This window comes from Nothobranchius furzeri, chromosome 2 (assembly GCF_043380555.1).
Source record: "Nothobranchius furzeri strain GRZ-AD chromosome 2, NfurGRZ-RIMD1, whole genome shotgun sequence".
NCBI lineage: Eukaryota > Metazoa > Chordata > Actinopteri > Cyprinodontiformes > Nothobranchiidae > Nothobranchius > Nothobranchius furzeri.
This window is the reverse complement of record NC_091742.1, coordinates 13134308-13154226: the sequence shown is the minus strand read 5'-3', so window position 1 is coordinate 13154226 and position 19919 is coordinate 13134308. Positions and strand designations below refer to the sequence as shown.

The 19919-nt window shown below is 44.2% G+C and overlaps 1 protein-coding gene across 3 annotated transcripts in view; it reads right to left on the bottom strand.

The window, feature by feature from the left end:
- Positions 1 to 1932: 1932 nt before the first annotated feature.
- sipa1l1 (signal-induced proliferation-associated 1 like 1) overlaps positions 1933 to 19919 on the bottom strand; it is a 96431-nt gene continuing 78444 nt past the window's right edge. For all 3 annotated transcript variants that reach the window (XM_015947694.3, XM_070544173.1, XM_054748873.2), the window contains exons 12-25: positions 14232 to 14330; positions 13232 to 13407; positions 12708 to 12995; positions 11844 to 11993; positions 10498 to 10631; positions 9054 to 9151; positions 8021 to 8508; positions 6585 to 6770; positions 6218 to 6386; positions 5884 to 6118; positions 5632 to 5802; positions 5446 to 5557; positions 5292 to 5370; positions 1933 to 2658 (exon numbers count right to left, since the gene is read on the bottom strand). In XM_015947694.3, coding sequence (XP_015803180.3) covers positions 2515 to 2658; positions 5292 to 5370; positions 5446 to 5557; positions 5632 to 5802; positions 5884 to 6118; positions 6218 to 6386; positions 6585 to 6770; positions 8021 to 8508; positions 9054 to 9151; positions 10498 to 10631; positions 11844 to 11993; positions 12708 to 12995; positions 13232 to 13407; positions 14232 to 14330 — 2529 coding nt within the window. In that variant the 3' untranslated portion in view covers positions 1933 to 2514. The remainder of the gene's footprint in view (positions 2659 to 5291; positions 5371 to 5445; positions 5558 to 5631; positions 5803 to 5883; positions 6119 to 6217; positions 6387 to 6584; positions 6771 to 8020; positions 8509 to 9053; positions 9152 to 10497; positions 10632 to 11843; positions 11994 to 12707; positions 12996 to 13231; positions 13408 to 14231; positions 14331 to 19919) is intronic.

Sequence of the window (19919 nt, the reverse complement as noted above, 5' to 3'; positions counted from 1 at the left end):
TAAAACACCCAAAAGCAGCACAAAAGAGTCGATTCTTCCTACAAATACTTCTCGTGTGGCGGTGTTACCATTGTGTGCCACAGAAACAGAAACACACTGGTCCACTCCGACTCCGGTGTTCCTCACAGCTGAGACACAATCAGCCACGGATCTACCTCCTAATAATCCTCCCAAGGGTGAAAAAGCAGAACATCAAACCGATACAGCGTTTATTTATTTCTGAAACGTTTAATACTTCTTTGTTACACATCTTACAAAGACCATGAATCTGGGATGTAAACAGTTTTATTTTACTCTTCAGGTTTGTTCGTGGACTCCGGAGCAAACATCACGACCGCCCTCTCTTATGTGACAGGTGGAGCTGAAGGGAAAGTGGGAATCACGCTTTATGGAGGGAATAACTTCACCCTTATTACATCCCAAACTAGCGGACTTTTAACAAAAAACTAACTTTTAAACAACATTCCTTATTTCCTTTTGTCAAAAAAAGCAAAACAGAGAAAAGATCTGTAAGTAAATACAATATTCACAAAAAACAATATCAAAAACGGAATTATAACGTGTTTTATTGACATATTAGTCAACTTTATGATGGGAATTCATAATATTTGCACCACACAGACTTCATAAACTAACGGAGCCTTCGGTTTTCCGAGTCACAAATACGGAAACCAGGATGATTCCAGTCAGAAATGAGCTGTTTTACTGGAACTGGTACTTACTGGGAGGATTTCCACAAATGGTCAAAACCTAAACCAGATGGTGACCGTCTGCTGGTCTGACCACCGCTCATTCACACACACCGATTCCTAAAACAGAACCAACACATGATGAACACACAATGCTTTACATTCATGCTTCTAGATGCAACCGTTTTAGATGGAAATAAACTCTTTTAAAGATAAAACTCAGGAGAAAACTAATTTTGCCTCTAATTTGTGCAACTTTAGATTTTTTATCTTACAGAACCCTGCTGCTCTAAAATACAGGCAATAGATGCAAAGGCACACGTATCCAAACACTCGGTTAACGCCTCCGATTAAAAGTGACCCTGTCAGGTGTGTGTGTTGCTGCAGCAGGTGTGTTCAACCTTCAGGATGAGGATTCCCCCCCAGGAGCTGCTTCAAAGGCACGTCCCTGCTCTGCCTGGGGAGTAAATGACCAAACACCGGAGAGTGTAGGCACGGCTGGACAGACGGATGTACATTCACACTCCGAGCTGCAACTTTTCTCTACCTTCCGACAACCTGAGGAAAACTGTAGATGTCACGCACGAACGCATCCACACACTAAATCTGCTCCTTTTGCTATTAAAAATCTACCTTTGATTGTCTCTAAAAAGCTGCTGATTCTTCTGGTTCCGAGTGTCGGCGCGGACTCGATGGCTCGCCGGTTACTAAAGAGGCGTTGGAGAAAAGTACAGTGACAGGCAGCACGACTACAAGGCATGACATTTGTTCCACTGGTCACCACTAGAGGGCACTGTAAGCAACACAACAGCAGGCTCGGGCACCACGAAATACAACGGAATAAAAAGCATATAGTCCGGCTTTAGGCGGGGTTAGGAAAGAAAGATGGATGAATGACACCGCTAGTGATCGTTAGCCGTAAAGAACTAAACACCGTCAGCTGGACTGGACGAATAGAACAATTCACTTATTGGATTTATTATACAAGGAAATAAATAAAGCTGGGAGTGAAAACCCAGAATTGTCTCTGATTTTTTATCTGTGTGTTGCAGGTGGTGGGGCGAAGTCGAGTCCTCAAGTCCCTTTGACCCGAGTTCCCTGGAAAAGGACGAGGTCTCTGGTGCAGCACAGCATCATCTGTTCTCAGAGATGACTCTCCTCTGTCGCTGTGAGAAAAACACGAGTCCAGACATCCTCCTATTGCTTTAAAGACGTAAAACGGAGGTGGACCAAAGCGCTTTGGATCCGTTTGGTTTTATGGCACGATATCTGCCAATGGCTTTTAGACCTTGTCCTCTTTCAGGTGTTGGTGGAGGGGGTGCAGAGAAATAAAAAGGCCTGAGGCTGGCTGTTTGAGGAGAAAACACAAACGTTTTACACTTGAGACCTCCTCAGCCGCGTGCTGCTGCAGCTTCAGATGGATTTGGTGTGCTTTTCTGCTCCTGCGTACCTGTCTGGGTGGTTTTTAGATCACCTGGATGTCTGAGCAGCTGTGATTTGACTGTTATCACAGCAGCAACACCTTATTTTGGTAGAAATTTAAACGTAAACGGCCCAACGGGAAAGAAGAAGCACATCTACGGCACAACAGGGGTTGAAGCTTTAGCTTCAGCTATGGATCGGGTTTGAGGGGCAGGAAGTGGAAATAAAATATTTAATAATCTTGAATCTGTTCTTGGATTGTTGATGTTTAGCGACATTGGTTGTATTCTGAGCTCAGTGGAGGGTTGAGGAGCCTCAGCTTGATCCCCTTCTGCCTCTTCGCCGTGGCTGCGCGAGCTGATGAACTTTGTGCTTCTGGAGTTAAAACGTTGCCGTCGGGAGGTCAGTTCATGTCGATGGTGTTGAAGACCCACTCGGTGAACTTCTTGAGCTTGGCAGCAGAGGTCTGGGACTCCTCCTGCAGTCTCTGGTTGTCTTCCCAGAGCCTCTTGATCTGAGACTGAAGCCGTAACTTTTCCTCCCGCTCCTGAAGAAGAGAGGAACAGGCGTTGGTCGGTTTGGTTCTGTAAACGTTTCTGGAGCTTGTCTGATGACACGCTAATCTTGTTATTTTTCCAGCTACTTTAGTTTTACTGATGAGCAACTTTTCTTTCGCGTTGCATAAAATGATCTCGATCTGCACACCTGCTTTCGGTTACACAGAATGCCCATTTTATCACTAGTCCTAGAAAAATCCTCCTCTAAGGCAGTTCTTTACTGCGCTGCATCCACTGGCGACTAGCACAAGAAAATGTGGACATTGTGCTGCTGCTACAGTTGTGACTCCGTTTTGGAGATGATCTGAATGGTATCAACTATATAAATACTGCATGCTGATAAATTATTGCTTTATACAGGTACAAACATGTAGTGGGATCAATCTACCTACATTTTCTTTTTTAAGAACTTTGTTTTGTTTCTTGGTTTTTATTTTCCTGTCTTCCTGTCCTGTCTGTCTCTGATCTTCCTGCATCTCCCAGTCCACCAGAAAAACTCCTGCCTGCTTACTTCTTTTTCACCTCACAAGTAACTTTTTAACTAGCAGATCAAATTGATCTATTGACCGCAAATAAAGCGAAGTGTGCGCCGCGCTGCCCGGCTGTCAGTGACGAGCGCTGCAGCGCGAGCGCGTCCACACGTCATGCTCAAATATAGACAGAACTTACCAGAGAGAAAATGAACGGACACGAATGACTGTGTGTTAATTATATATTTTTTGGTGACGCCACTTAGAAACTTAGGAAATGTTACTGTGGCCGTGTGCAGAACGCAGCTGGAGGTCATGAATAATCAGCGGTCTGCCTGCCGCCCTGCATCTCTGCTCAAAAGAATCCCCGCTACGCTGAGCCCATGTAAATAATATAATATAGGTAGAAACTGGGTGTGTAAGTTAAGGCCATCAGGGGAGCCTGAAAACCTTTAAGGAGAACCAAGTTGCTCTCCTGTAATTTGAACCCAGTATCCGAGTCCGGATCGGGAAGTAAAGCCCGAGTCCCGATCATTCTGAAACCACGTGATCGGGGCCGATTTCCGATCATGTGATCGGATCGGGACATCCCTGATCTTTTTACTCAGATGTGTAAAAAAAAAAAAAAAACAAAGGAAGAGATTATGTCCTAATGACATTAGAGGGGGTTGTATTTTTGTATTTGTTGCATCTCAGCATCATAATATCTGCAGTTTTGTTGCTCTCATGTCAAATTCTCATTGTTTCATCTTAAATCGGCTGCTACTCGAGTCTCGTTTCAGTCTCTGGACGCCCACAAAGCCGCCTCTCTTTCTGACTCATTAAGACTAAACTGAGAGGTTCTCCTGTGACTAAAGCCTGATTTATACTTCTACGGTAGCTCTGCACCGGACAGACTCACAGGGAGTGTCGGAAAGGTTTTCACATGTGAACTTCTGTTCAGGCACCAGAGCGTTGCAAAGCAACTCCCCGCAAGGGCAACAGAGGGTGTAGCACTGTTCTGTGGTATCCTGCCACCATAACACTCATGTATCTGGTCCATGATAGTGCATTTACTCATGTGTTTATATATCTCGAGACTATATGACAGATAACTTTATCCTTCATTCTCCTCCACCTCCCTGAACCGTCTACAGGTGGTTCAGAACGCCTGTGCTCGGCTTCTGACCAAGTCCTCCAAACACACCCACATCACCCCGCTTCTCCTCCAGCTTCATTGGCTGCCAGTCAACTTCAGGGTTCATTTCAAGATCCTGGTTCTGGTCTATAGGGCCTTACATGGACAAGCACCATCTTACATTGGTGATCTTCTTAGTCCCTACACCCCCAGCAGGTCCCTGATGTCCAGTGACCAAAGCCTACAGGTTGTGCAGCACCAGGCTAAAGACCAAAGGTGACAGATCTGCTGCTGTGGCCCCCAGACTCTGGACCTCTCTTCCCCTGAGCCTGAGATCAGTGGACTCAGTGGTCTCCTTTAAAAGCAGCTGAAGACTCACATGTTCAGGCTCTGGTGTGACCTTCATCACCCTCTCCTTGTTCTGCTCTCCCCACCTATTCCACCTTCCTCAGGATCCACTGATTTCCCTCTTTCCTATTCACTCTCTCTCTCTCTTTACATTTTTTATCACAATTGTCTATTTTTTGCTCATTTTAAATATATTTTTAATCATTTTCTTAATTCTTTTTTATATTTTTACATTTTTTGTTTTTGTGAAGCGCGTCGTGATTTTTATCTTGAGAGGTGCTATAGAAATGATATTTTCTTCTTCTTCTTCTTCTTCAAGCGGTCGCCACCTCTAAACCTACGTTTCCCGTAGTTTCCGTCCACGTTTGCTCAGTGTTTTGTACTTCTTCACTCACGGGTGAATAAATGTTCATATATTCAGACTTTTTCCACGATGCGTTCTTCAGTCTGTTCCGGGACTGCCGCTAAATATCTGTTTACTTTTTAACGGAGCGACAGCGGCGCTGGTGGCGAATATACTGGAAGCTGCATCCTGACCAATCACAAGCTTGCGGTCTCCGTCACCCTCGCCCGTCGGAGAGCCCTTGCGCCGAAGCGTAATGGCGTTGCGTGTTTCCGCAGCGACGCAGACGGAGAAGTATAAGTCAGGCTTTGGTTCACGCATCTATGTTGTGATTTTGTGCGTCACCTTCTTCAGGTCCTCCTGCAGCATCTTCACCACGGCTTCTAGTTTGGTCACCTTCCTCTCCAGCCCTATGTGACCCTCGCTGTGGTCGGAAAACAACCCGTTAACAAACGCTGACCCCGATTCGTCAATTGGGTGAACAGAATTGTAGCGGTACCTGGATGCGGGTCGTGACAGAGGAGCCGGCTGCAGCTCTATGTGAGGCTGCTGGGGACTGGATGCGCCGCTGCTCCGGTGGTTCGAATCCCCAAAAACATAACTCCTCTGAACTGGGAGGAGAAGTAAAGTGAAGGAAAACACAAAAAGGCACATTTTCGTGTTCAAAAACAGGGTGTTTCTTTACTGTAGTGAGTGCTTCTCTCGTTCTCAAAAGTGCTGGCCACATCCACCAGGTGTGTCCACTGGAGAGGACTGTCCCTGTTTGAAGGCGGGAGGGGCATCAGCTCCTGGGGGAGGGGTCCACGATGACGCTCCACCAAGTCCACCAGCGATGTGTCGGACGCAGAAAGGTCACCTGTAAAAAAAAAAGAAGCTACATTTAACTCAAATATCATGAAGTGAAATATAAAAATCGAGGATAAAAGTTTCTCTTCACCATGAAGTTTGACTCCAAGCTTGTACGAAGGTCGTCTGAGGGGAACGCCACGGGTGGTGGGCGAGCGGGGAAGGGTGGAGCAGCTGAAGAGGACGTCGGGGCTAAGCGCCGGTTCGGTCACCGAGTCGCTCAGAGACGGGAGCCGCTGGCCGCGGTAGATGCTCTCGTCTGACAGGGTACGGTGGAGCGAGCGGCGCCGGCTGAGCGGCTGACCCGGAGGAGACTTCTGGCCGTGCTGCGGCGCGGCGAGGAGCAGGATTAATGCCACATTTTTACACTTGTATGATTTCTATTTGTTTAAAAGCAAAACCAAATACACGGTTTTGACAATGACCTTTTCTTTGTGCTTCCTGGGTGGTGGGGGGCTGTCGTGAACACCGTGCCTCTTCACATCCTCCTCTACGGTGGATTTGGCGTGCTGCTGAGGCAAGTGCATGTCCCTAAGGGATGGTCTTGCTGCCGGGGTTGGGAGCAGCTCTCCTCCACCTTCTACAGGAGATTTCCTAAAACAAACGTGTCAAAGGTCATTTTCTCCAAAATAAATAAAACCTGCGTTTGGTGCAAAATGTCTCAGAATAACTGTGCAGCCATGTTTCATTACAACTAGTGGCTGCTGTATTGCTGTCAGTCACAAGGGGGCAGTCGAGCAGCATCCTTCTTATTCCTGGTGGTAGAGGTTTAAAATAAACGTTTGTCCTCACTTCCTGGTGTCTCCAAAGTCCACAGAATTAATGGTGGAGCCTGGCTTCCTCCATCCAATCAGATACTTGGACTGAGCTCCCTGACGGGGGTAGAAGCTCTTGGGCCCCGGGGCCACGGAGGACTGAGACGATGGAGAGGTGGCCGAAGACGAGGACTCGTCTCTGGGAGAGCTGTGTCCTGAGTGCCTGGAGGGTGACAGAGTATAGAGATGATGAAGTCTGACAGAGGACAGGTGTGTCTTACTGCCGGACAGGTGAGGCTCAGGCAACAGCAAGAGGCGACCGCTGCTCTTCTCTCACCTGGGCTGGGAAAGTGGGACATGCGTCGCACTTTTGTCATTTATATTAGCTCTTTTATTTTCATATCTTTACTCGTTTTAATCCAGTGTTTTCTCTGTAGGGGCCCTCTGCCCCGGGGACGGTGGTCGACTGTTGCTTCCTGAGCGCTCTATAGGTAGTGTTTAAGTGGAGGTGGAGGTCTATGCTCCACCACCTCAGAGCACCCTGACTTAGTGTGGAAGACCTGATGTTGCCAGGGCAGATGGCCCCTCTGATGGCGTTTCCTTGCCTCAACTTACTTGGCTCATCTGGACTCAGCTGAATATAAATCTTTACAGGTGTGTGTGTGTGTGTGTGTGTGTGTTAGCATATGTCTGTTAATGTTTTTAAACTGTTATGGGAATTTGGGGTCATTTTGTAAAGTACTTTGTTTGAAAAGCGCTTTATAAATAAAATCTGATTTCCTGAGGCTTTATCACGTTGAAAGAGAAGAGGGAATTAAAATGACTACTTATGATGTGTCTGTCCCTGGTGAGGTGTAGATCTTTTGGCCTAATTATTAGTTATTATTAGTGGAAAAAACTACTAATCAAGAAAATGTTAAACTATTTTCATTAGTTGCCATTAAAATAGTATAAATTATGGGTGAATGTGTTTTCCAGCACATTTTAGAGAATTAAAGTACGTTTAAAACACAGCTGCCTGACTGTCTTAGGGCTCCCTCGGCCTCTGGCTGAATCATGAGTCCCTAAAGGTCACAAGGTCAGGATCTGGGACTTTGGTGTAAGACGTTTCCTGTATTTATAAGATGAGAGCAGCTCCTCCTCCAGTTAGTTTTTATTTTGAGAAGGAGAAAACAAAGATTGGCTGTAAAACGGTGTCAACTCTGTCTACTCTCAAGAGTTGCGCTGAAGTCGCCCTCGTGTTCGGGGCGTGGGGATCCGTTTAAAGAGTCATGAAAGGAAATCTTCTCAGGAACGTCAATCTTCTGCCAAACAGAAACATACTGAGCTGGTTGTGTTGCCACAAGCTCAGATGGACCTCAGTGTTATTCCAAACACACGATGTGGGAGGAGAGGACATAAATCTAACAGAATTCCGGACAGGAAGCAGAATTAATTAGCTTTATGTGCTTGGATCATAACAGTTGGACTCACCTTGAGTGAGATCCTCCATCACTCAGACTGTAGGTGCTGCTGTCTCTAACCAGGAGGTGGGTGGGAGGAGTCCGCCCCACCTCAGTCATGCTTCTTTCTATGGGAGGACCACAAGACTCGGCGGCAGCAGGTGACCTCTCCAGCATCCTGCGCCCTCCCTCTGTTGGACTGTGCCACGGAGAAGGCGTCCGCTCCTTACTTTCTCTGCTTCCGCTGGGAGCCAACAGCGACGTGGTGCTGCCGTGATGGGAGTGGGGGTGGGAGTGATGCGGAGCTCCGTACGAGCCGGCGTCGATGCTGCTGTCGGCCGAGGCCCCCTGAAGGTAGCCTCCTCCGCCCAGGCCGTTGGGTTCTGGCTCACCCTGGTCACTGCTGGACGCCCCTCCCGCTCCCAAATCGTACCATTTGTCGCTGTCGCTGTGGCCCCCACTGGAAGTGGTGCTGGATAGGGTGTTGCTGCTGGAGTGACCCGAGTAAGGGCCATCTGACTGCAAACAGAAAAGGCAAAAGCTTTTTTTTTAAAAGAGTTATCACACGTGGAGTCCCTCAGGGTTCAGCGCTCGGTCTAAAATGCTTCACTCAACATAATAATGATGCAAGTAACTAAAGTACAAGTAACATTTGTTTCATTATTCAAAACAATTATAATAAATATGGTTTGTTCAAAAGTCTTTATAGAAACATTACAAATAAAACTATATTTACACATTTTAATCATAGAAAAAGATTATTTGATCACAATATAAACAGATTTTAACAATTTAAAAACTATTTAGGAGTTATTTTAAATCATTAATTTATATGTAAACTTCACATAATTTATATTATATTAAACATGTTTGGACTATTATAATGTTTAACCCTGATTTGGTTATTAATTTTAAATGTTATTAATAAAATTAAATAAGAATTTTCCTACTACTGTACCCCTTTCACTCAGTTTTTATTTATAGAAAATTAGATGAGTGAAATAATTTAACACTAACGAATTTGCAAATGAATATTCAGGAGGAAAACATGCAGGTTTTCTGACCTGACTGCCCTTCTTTGGGGAAATGTGGATGACTTGCTCTTGCCTCTGGATGCGAGGAGCCCCCGAGTAGCCCTGACCAGACTTGGCAACCGGGGCTTCTGCAGAAACATCAAAGGGACACGTGAACGGAGATCCTGCAGCACAAACATCTGATAATACATCTGTTCATTTAGCAACAAAACTTCCAGGAGGATCACAACGCCGACATTGTTTTCATTCCTCTTTTGCATCCTCTTTAAAGGAAACCCTGAATCACTTGTCATCAAAGGGAACGTGCATCAAATAAAACGGTGTCCCTTGCTGGCTTTGTTTGCTCTGGGCAAGCTGTGCTGCATGGCAGAGTCTGCGTACGCGTCCTGAAGCTAACTCGGATAATAAATGGGACTATTGTGTAATTTTCCACGTTTTGCAACAAGATATACAGAGCAGGTCGTTAATGAGCTGAGCAGCATGAGGCAGAGAGAAGAGGCTGTATGATAACATCTGTTGGGCTGAATCTAAAAATGTGGTTTCTGTCTCATTTGGAATATTCATTAACCTGCAGGGATCGCTGCACTAATTAGAGATGGTTGTAGACCCGTGAGCTGGCCGGCATCAGCTCTTCTACAAGCATGTACGTTTGACTAAGTGTCACTAAGTCTAAAGTTAAAGAGAAGACAGGAAAAACAGAAGCTTCCATGTGAAAAAGTGAGTTTCGGTGAAGAAGAGAATGTAGACTAAAGAGTAAAAAAAGTGACCCCTGGATGCAGTGTGGACACCAGAGGGTCAGGAGGTAAAAATGGAAGGAAGACTGAGCTGGCGGCTTGGCCGTCCTCATCGTTCCACCCTGACCAACGACGACACAAACATCATAAAATAAAACACAAAATATAAGACTTGTGGCGGTCGGCGACGGGTTGGGGACACGGCTCAAACCAAACAGCGTCCTGCTGGGAGATGGAAGAGCGGCAGTGAGGAAAAAGCAGCCTTTGTGGTTTTTAGAGACGTTGAAGCAAAACGGGAAAGCTTGGAAACTAACTGGAGGAATTCTTTTGATGTATAATTATTTTGAAAAAATCATGAAGGGTACACAAACACAGGAAACAAAGTTAGCTAATGTCGACAGAGACTAATTCCATTTCTGCTCTTATTCCTTGAATAAACCCTTTAAAATAATCAAACACCGGGATCACACACTACTGCTTTAGCAGAGACATGAAGGGAACGGAGGGTGGTGGGGCTGAAGTCTGAGTTGGTATCTAAATGCAAGCGCCGTCAGTTCAAAGGATTTAAAGCATAGATGTGGATCATCTCTTTCCTGTGCCGTCTCCTCCTCCCGTGCTTAAATCATCTGCATCACAAACTCTTTGTACGTATAAAAATGTCATTTGCATCAACTTTTCATCAAATGTGTCGTTTTTCTCACCAGAAAGTCTCAATAACAACAGAACGAGCGCTCTCATACCTGTTGAGCCTCGTTCACTTCCTCCACCTTCCTCCATTCTCGACCAATTGGGAGTGGCTTTTCCGCTGGACCCTCCCTCTCCAACCACCTCCCTCCTCTCCGAGGACATCGGAGAATGGCGGCTGCTCGCAAACCTAGCAAGCGGGCACACCAGCACAGACTCTGAGAAGACTTTTTCCAGATGACTTGATTTAAATAATAAAGCTGTTTTAAAGGTGTGGTTTACTCATTTATTCAATACATTTGCTGTGTTCTCTAGAGTAAATCAACAAATAAAAAGAGCTATGATGTTCCTGTTCTGTGATGAGGTGGGCTGAAAGCAGCAGGATTAATCATTATTATTAATGATATGCACACACCTCCCTTCTGACTGGGTAACAGAACACGTTCAGCCACGTTGCAAAGTCACCATCACAAAGACACTCTCTACTTTCTCTCCTCGCCGCAAATAAATAAAAAAGAGCCTTTCTGTGGGCGGGCGAGAGCCAAGATGGACGAGGCCATCAATGCAAATTAGGGGTTGTATCAACTAGTCGACTTCACTGCTCCGTAGTGACTTTCTATGCCTTTCATAGACTAGTCGCTGTCACGTGATAATGACCAACAAGATGGAGTCCTCGGAAAAGACAGCAGATGACGAGCCCCTGCGCCCTCCCCCTGAAGCAGGGGGGAGGGCTGAAGCAAGATGCAGAAACTACAGTTGTTAAAAGAAATGTGTTTAACTTAGAAAATGTGGGCGCAATTTTAATTGCCAAAAACTCCAGCGACCCCCCCACCCCCCCGTATGACGTCATCAACGACTGGTCGAAGTCGACTCGATTTTCATTACTTGAAGGTCGACTTTACAAAAAATTAAGCCATATGTAGCCCCAATGCAAATTCACAGAGTGGCATCACAGTGTGCAGATTTTCTAATCGTAGCATTTCATCGTCTACTTTCAATCAGCTAAAGGCAGGATACAGGTGTAGGAGACGGTTTTCACATTCAGCCTGCACAAAACACTCAGAGTAACCGATTATAGCCACAAATGAAAAATAATTTTCAGTCAACCACACCTTTAAACATATTTAAGAGGTTGGAAATAAAAGTGAGCCCCTTATTTTAAATTATTACAGCCCTCACATAAATATATTGCACCTCCAGGCAAGCAGCAAAGTAATTAAATCAGGTGGGCAAAATCCATAAATCCTCTTCCTAATTGGGACTTGAATGGAGTAACGGATACGTGACTTTTATTGTTTAATGGAAAAAGTGGGATTAAGTTTCCTCTCAAGATGAAAACAGACGTTTTGTTTCCATAAGCACAAAAATGATTTCGAAAGCGATGCATGAGAAAATCCTTTACTGCTCTGGCATAGACTTTTGTCTCCAGTGGGCGGAGCTTCCAGACGCTTCAGTGGAGCAAGACAGGTTGCTGGGTGAGCTGCGGTTGTGAGGGGAGCGACCCAAAGCCAGGGAGGAGGCCAGGCTGTAGCTCTCACTGCCCGGAGACATCCTGGAGTCCAAACAAACACAGAAACACACCCATAGAGAAGGCGATATATTAACACATGCATGAAGTAAACATGCATGAAGTAACATTTTATTAAATTAAAAAGTTTTTACTACACACATTTTATTAAATAATTGATCTAAATAAAAAATTTTAAAAGATGTTTTTAAACAAAATAAAAGATCAAATAAAACAGAGAAGCACCCATAGAGAGCATTCGAAATGAAAACTGACCCATGTGATAAAAATGCATGAAATAAAATCAAAATATTTGTGATATAATAAATCAAATTCAACTCAAAAAAAGAAATAAAAGAAAAAAGAAAAAAGGAAAGAAAAAGAAAAAAGAAAAAATATTTCTAATTAAATGATTACATTACAAAATATGATGCAATAAACACAATACACATTTATTTAAAAATTGCTCAATTCTGTTAAATAAAAAAATGTAGAACTGAAAACAAAACAAAACTAAATTATAATAAATTTCAATCTATTATTAAAGTATATAAATAAATGTAGGGTCTGTTGGAGGATTATTCCTGTTAAAGGGGAGTTTTCATCTCCACTGTCGCTTCATGCTTCATGTTTGATTCTGGGATGATTAACCAGTAGTAGAGGTTTCAGAGAATTTCATTCCAATCTGCTCGGTGGTAACTTATAAAAACATCAGCTTGCCTTCCAGCAGCGGGCAATAAAAAGCCAACAGGCTCTAACCTCTTGGAGTCCAGAGGTCGTCCATCGCTGCTGACGCTCCGCGGAATGGCGGCTCCTCTCTCCAGCCTCTCGGCCGACAGCGTCTTCCCCACTGAGCTTCCCAGGCTGACGGCTCTGTTGGGCGTGTGGGGCTGAGGGGAGGCGGTCAGAGACTGCTGAGGGCTGCTCGACGTCCTCTGCCACTTGTTGTTGTTGCTGCGGAAAGGGAACTTGTACTCGAAGGAGCCGCTATCGCTGCTGCTGCCCTTGTACTCTGACATGGGGGCTCGATAGAGCTCCGAGCAGCCCCTGTGAAGATAACGGGGTTTGGTTGAAAGTCCTCACACCTTCAGGATTTATATCTATTAAATACTAAATTAGAAGAATGAGACAAAGAGACTATCTGCTCTTGCCTAGAAGCATTTGGATTTTAAATTGCTCATTAATCTATGCACTCATGAATCAAATTAGCTTCAGCCGTAAAAAAAAAGTCCTTTAACTTCTACAAAAAGACAGAATGACGCCTCAGAGGCCTCAGAACTGACCTGCGTGGAGTGGCGTCGTCGTGTGGTGGGATGATGACAACGCGTACGGTCACAGAGTTCCTCAGGAGGTCAATCATCTGCTCGTGGGTCAGCGTTGCCACGGCGACTTTGCAGATTTCTACCAAACGGCTTCCCTGGCGCAGTCCTGCTTGCCAGGCGTAGCCGTAGGGCTCAACCTAAGAGCAGATTTACGCTTTTAATCTTTGTTTGCTTAAATCACCAGTTTTCATTTAGTTTCTCACCAAATAATAAAACCTTTCACACGTTCCTTGGTGTGGTTTGACTTAACAACTAACAAAGACACAAGACTAAATTTGCTGTTTTAAGGCCAACTTATAACATTATAAAGTTGCAGCTAATTGTAGAAAGCATAGGAATATTTTAGAAGTGCTTTCCCATCTGCACTGTAAACCCAATCAAGCTTGGAAGCTGCAAGAGTTGTTAGCCGTCACCCGTCATAATTAGGAAATCCAAAAACACGACCTCATTTCCTGACCCGGACACAATTATCTCATTTGGACTAATGGGCAGTAATGAGAATGCTAGATAACTTTGATGTGAATCTCCTCTAGGTAACCAAAAACAGCTCGACCTCTTCTTCTGCTTCACAAACAGTCAGCATGCCTGAAACTCCGTTCATAATTTAAACGTACTTATTTTTTCAAAAACATCATCAGAGGATTCGGAGAAGTAATGGGTTTTTCAAGATAACCATTTGTTTCATTAGAAGGGTCTTTACCCCTCCCTTAGACCACTCCTACACTTTTAAATGCAAATATTACAAGTTTTAATGACGATAACGAGACTAATAGGTGCAAAAACACATTTCAACTCTAAAAGAAAAAACTGCACACTCCTAAGCAAGGACGGACAAGATAATGCACATCTATTATATAGACTTAGTTCTTAAATTTAGCTGATTATAGAAAATAAAAGTCCACCTACTCATCACAGTAGGGTTTCTGAAAGGTAACTTGGCTTTTAGAGAAACGTGAAATACCTCAGCCACAATGCCCTCGTAGTTCACATGGAAGCCCAGCTGTCCCAGGCCGTTTCGACGAAGCGTCATCTCCGACGTCTCACAGCCTTTAGTCAGAAACTGGAAGTGGAGCGAGAGAAACATGTAACCCAGAAGACTGGTCGATCAGTTGTGGCTTGAAATAGTTTAAAAAGCTTCTAGAAAGATTTTAGGTCTCATGTTTGTCTCTTTAGTTACACTTTAACTAAAGTGTTAAACCCAAGAGGCTGAAGGGCTAAATGAAAACTTAAAAAAGAAAAGAAAAAGATGGTAGATGGTCTGTATGTGTGTATATCTTCTTTTTAGGCCTCTACAACCCCCCAAGGCATTTTACAACACAGTCAGTTATTCACCCATTTCCACGCTGGTGGTGATGAGCTACGACAGCTGCCCTGGGGCGCACTGACCGAGGTGAGGTCTGCCGAACACCGACTCCAGCGGGCAAGGCGGGCTGAGTGTCTTACCCAAAGACAACAGCGGCATTCTGAACCTACAACCCTCCGATTACACGAAAACCTTCAACCTCTTGCTGCCAGGTTTATTTAAAGCTGTGACAGCAAATTTGGAAAACCTATTAGCTGAAACGTTTCATGCCTCTTAACTCATTCACTGCCAAAAACGACTAAAGTCATTTTTTACTGTGTGGGCGTCGGAACGAGCCCCCCGCACCGTGAGAACAAACATATCAGCTCTAAAGCCGATCTTCATCCGCATACGTCACATGACCGGGAAGCAGAAAATCCATGTGTTAGGAGATCGTTTTGGGCATGTCTGATCTCTGAATTGTGTGTACTGAAACTAATTTCCCTCTAGGATTAATAAAGTATCTTTGAACTGAATTGAATTCAACAACGGATTATGAAAGGACGGTTAACGCTCAAAACATTCTTCCCGATGTAAGAGGTGAGTCTCCGCTTTGTTTTGGTTGTTTTGGTGTCAACATCCTAGCGCGCAACGTTCTGTGGCTCTTAAAAAAACAGTAAAAATGGTGAGAAACGCCGGCAGCGAATGAGTTAACTACATTCCAACATATTATAGCTATAAATATATTGTGGGGATTAAAAAACAAATGAAGTAGTTCTCTTGCATTTGATTGAAACCCAACGCCAACAACACAGTTCAGACTAACTATTGGACCTTTTTCCATGTGGTTTCGCCCAAACGTTACACTTCCCTGGGTCCTCCACTCCTTACACACTCACAACAGAACACCACTGGTGTGAGAGGTTCTCCACTCAGTAACATCAAACAAAAAGAAACAGCTGGCTGCAACCACTTCAACTTTAGGACAAACTACCAGAGTTCCAAAAAGAAAAACACCATTTGAAGTCACGGACAGCAGAAGACGCTTGGATCTAGAAAATGATGACTGGCGTTTACCACTATTTCGTTACAGCCATGTGGGTTTCCGGTTCTGGTGGAAGTAGATGCAGGGAAAACAAGTGTTCCGTGACCATGTTTGCGTTCAAACTAGTGATGTCCCAAACACATCTGAGTAAAAAGATTAGGGATGTCCCGATCCGATCACATGATCGGAAATCGGCCCCGATCATGTGGTTTCAGACTGATCGGAACTCAGGCTTTACTTCCCGATCCGGACTTGGATACTGGGTTCTAAGTGGCGTCACCAAAAAATATATATACAGTCATTCGTGTCCGTTCATTTTCTCTTTGGTAAGTTCTGTCTATATTTGAGCATGACGTGTGGACGCGCTCGCGCTGCAGTGCTCGTCACTGGTGCAGCCGGGCAGCGCGGTGCACACTTCGCTTTTTTGCGGTCAATAGATCAATTTGAAGTGCTAGTTAAAAAGTTACTTGTGAGGTGAATAAGAAGGAAGCAGGCAGGAGTTTTTCTGGTGGACTGGGAGATGCAGGAAGATCAGAGACAGACAGGACAGGAAGATAGGAAAATAAAAACCAAGAAAACAAAGCAAAGTTCTTAAAAAATAAAATGTAGGTAGATTGATCTCACTACACGTTTGTACCTGTATCATAGGCGTCATTTTAACCGGGGACACCGGGGACATGTCCCCGGCAAAATTTGTGATTGGCAGCTGTGTCCCCCCCACTTTAAAAAATGCCTGCTGATGAGGATTTTTGTTTTACCAGCTCAGATCTTATACCAGGGGTCGGCAACCTGTTCCCATCAAAGAGCCATTATTACCCGTTTCCCACAGTAAAGAAAACACCGCAGTAGCCGCAGCGTTGTGGGCGGGGCCTACCCTCAGACAGCAGAGAGCTGCTCACAACCAGATGACAGCAGCCGGTACCGGTCGCTCGCATGGGCGTCGCACCCGTGGGGGATTCAACACCCACACTTTTCCTTCTGTTTTGCTCACCTCCACACCAGTCTGGTTTCTTTATGTCGCACTAACTCTGTTTGCCTCATCTCCTTCTTCACCTCCGCTTCTGACAGCCGATGTCGGGTTTCCAGGAGAGCAGGAGAGGGAGGGACGGAAGAGCTCGACTGAATTCATAATTTTACATCTTGACATTAGCTCTACAAAGTCTGAGTTTGATAACGTGAAGAACAACCATTTGCAGAGGTTTATAACAGGCGCGGCGCCAGGTTTTCATTTTTGGGTGGGCCACGGTAATTTTGGACGGACCTTAATAAGCAGTGACTTAGTGAAGCAGGCAGGTCGCGCTAGAAAATTTTGTTTAAAAAGACGTCATAAATGTTTTCCCCCGTCATTTTTATTTCTAAAATATGAAGTAAAAACTCACAGTTTAATTTTCATTCATTTGTCATTAATATGTAGTCTACACCCGTGCGTTAAGTGGACCATCTTCCAGTAAAAGCAAAGCATCCAGCCCACCTCTCCAAATGCGTAAAATGTGCATCACAGCCGCTAGTTAGGCGCGCCGCGCGCACCGTCAGCTACGTCAGCCCAGACAAGAGCAGAGCAAATAGAGAAAGGATAGAGGATCATTCTGTCTGGATGTGGATGGAGATTACATTTTACAGCAGCCTGATCATCATTTAAATACGTAAACCATCACCTGTCTTCTAGTCCATGCTATCAGCATTATTTTAATTGGTGTGTGTGTGTGTGTTTTCCACTTCAAACACTGGTCTAACCAACCAGACCAGCGTGTCCAGTAACACATTAATGTTACAATTAAACAGTTTCACTTCATGTAGGCTAGGAACATTCCACCTGCCGTGGCCCGACCGCTTCTGCTCCACATAAACTTTGTGCTAATCAAATGTCTCTACAGGTGCTTTCTGAGCTGAAGAGCGATTCTGCCTCAGACTGGATGCGTCATGCGTCTCCATATTAGAGACGGGAACAAGCGCTGTTCAGCCAAAGGTTCATAATTTCATAAAAAGAAAAATTTTCCAAGTGACACATCCCTCAGAGAGACCGGGTTTCCAGACCGCTTCAGTGGGAGGAAATCATCGCATGCACCGTGGTTCTGCGCTGCGAACCCCTCAGATCTTCAGCCCACTGTCCACCGTGGGCGCTCCGAGCCGCGCTGAACACAGTGTCCAGTATAAAGCTCTGATGTTCTGATGGGAATCAAGTTACCTCTGCGATGTGCGTAACGATTAAAATGTCAGCTCATCCATGCGCATCAGTGTGCGTGGGGGTAATTCTTTCAAAACAACCAACATCCTTGAGTTTATCCGTCAACATGTGGCACGGTGGAGAAACGAGAGCCCGGGCGGGATTCGATCCCCAGACTCCCGGGTGAGAGTCATACACTCTAACCAGTCAGCCAAAGGGACAACCCCTTGGCCAAGTAGCCAGGGCGCATGATCTATCGGGACACTGTGACAGGACACTCACACTGCCACACCTGATTATGAAACTTTGGCTGAATAGCGCTTGTTCCTGTCTCCGATGTGGCGACGCATCCAGGAACCTGTCTGAGGAGAAGCCCAGAATCTGACATACTCCAGCTCAGGAAGCGCCTATGATTACGCACAAGCGTGACGCATCAACCCGGTCTCACAGTAAGACCGGGTTGGAACTGTTCAGGTTTACACAGACAATCTTTACATTTAGAATTGGCATACAGATGTAAAATTAATGCAGTAAAATATAAAGCTTTTTATTTAAATATCCATTCATTATTTTACAAGCACAGAGAGCCGCATCAGATGGATGGAAGAGCCGCATGCGGCTCCAGAGCCTCCGACCCCTGTGCTAGCCTACTTTATTGTCCCCAGCAATTTTTAAACCCCACTCAAGTGTATGGTTATTGTCCCCAGCAATTCTGAAAACAAACTGACGCCCTTGACCTGTATAAAGCAATAATTTATCAGCATGCAGTATTTATATAGTTGATACAATTCAGATCATCTTCAAAACTCCGTCCCATGTCCAGGGACGTATCTAAGCATTTTGGGGGCCGAGGCAAAATAGACCCCTGCCAGGTATTTTAAGTTGAAGTGCTATCTGTTTTTATATTAGACTTTTTATATTTGCAATAAAGTCCAAAAGTGAAGAATTTATGTTATTTATTATTTGATTGTTCAAGCTACCTCACAGAAGAGATATGTTGTTAAAAATTAAAATAAAAAGGTAATTAAATAAAATATAAAGAATATTCTGGAACTGTTTCTTCTTTTTTTTAATGTATCAAAAGTATCGGATCGGGACTTTGTATCGGCATATTCTCAAAATCAAATGACTCGGACTCGAGGGCAAAAAAACCTGATGGGGACATCTCTAGTTCAAATCCTAACTTGTTCTGTAGATTTGCTACAACAGCTTTAAAACTGGTCTCAACCAAAAGGGAAACGCCACCGCTTACATGGAAGTGACAAAAATTGCAGTTCCCCCTCCTCAATCTTTTCTATAGTGCCTCTTAAGATAAAAATCACGAGGCGCTTCTCAAAAACTAATATTTAAAATGTAAAAAAGATTTTTTTTAATGATTAAAAATATGTTTAAAATAAGAAAAATAATAAAATTGTGGTTAAAAAATGTAAGGAAAGGGAGAGAGAAAATGAATAGGAAGGAGGGAAATCATTGGATCCCGGTAAAGACGGAATAGGTAGAAAGAGCAGAAGATGATAAAGGGCGTGTCTTTTTGATTGGTAGGTGTTTAATGAGCCATCAGCGCTAACGCTAGCAACTTGTTTCCCAGCTTGCTCCAGGGAAAGTCTCAGTCTAGAAGGCAGAGGGTAGCGCCCATCAACCGCTGTTAGCAATTAATTCAGATACTAGTTTCAGGTCACCTTTGTGTTTATTTTTCCTCAATAGAGAAATCAAACTTCAGGAATAAATCATGGTGCCTGATAGGACTGGGTGATCTGACCTAACTTCAATATCACGATATATTGAGGATTTCACCTCGATAACAATAGACAATAACTACAGGAATGCACAGAAAAAAGGTTGTTCACTAGATGGGGCTGTCACGTGTATCAAGTTGTCAATTTTTACGTGACTCAAGGTGGTGCCGCTTCTTAAAGGGACATGAACGTTGCCAAACCACACACATCTTTTCATTTTTTTTAATACCACATTTATTAACATGGGAAAATTTTTCTTGATAAGAGTCAGAAATTTTGATAACAATAAATTTTCAATGTATTGCCCAGCCCAGTGCCTGATAAGAATTGCTGTTGTGCCACCCATTGTTATGATGTCGGAGAAAGAGAATAAAGTTTAAAGTGACAATGTGTAGTTTTTACCATTAATCTCTGGAAATATC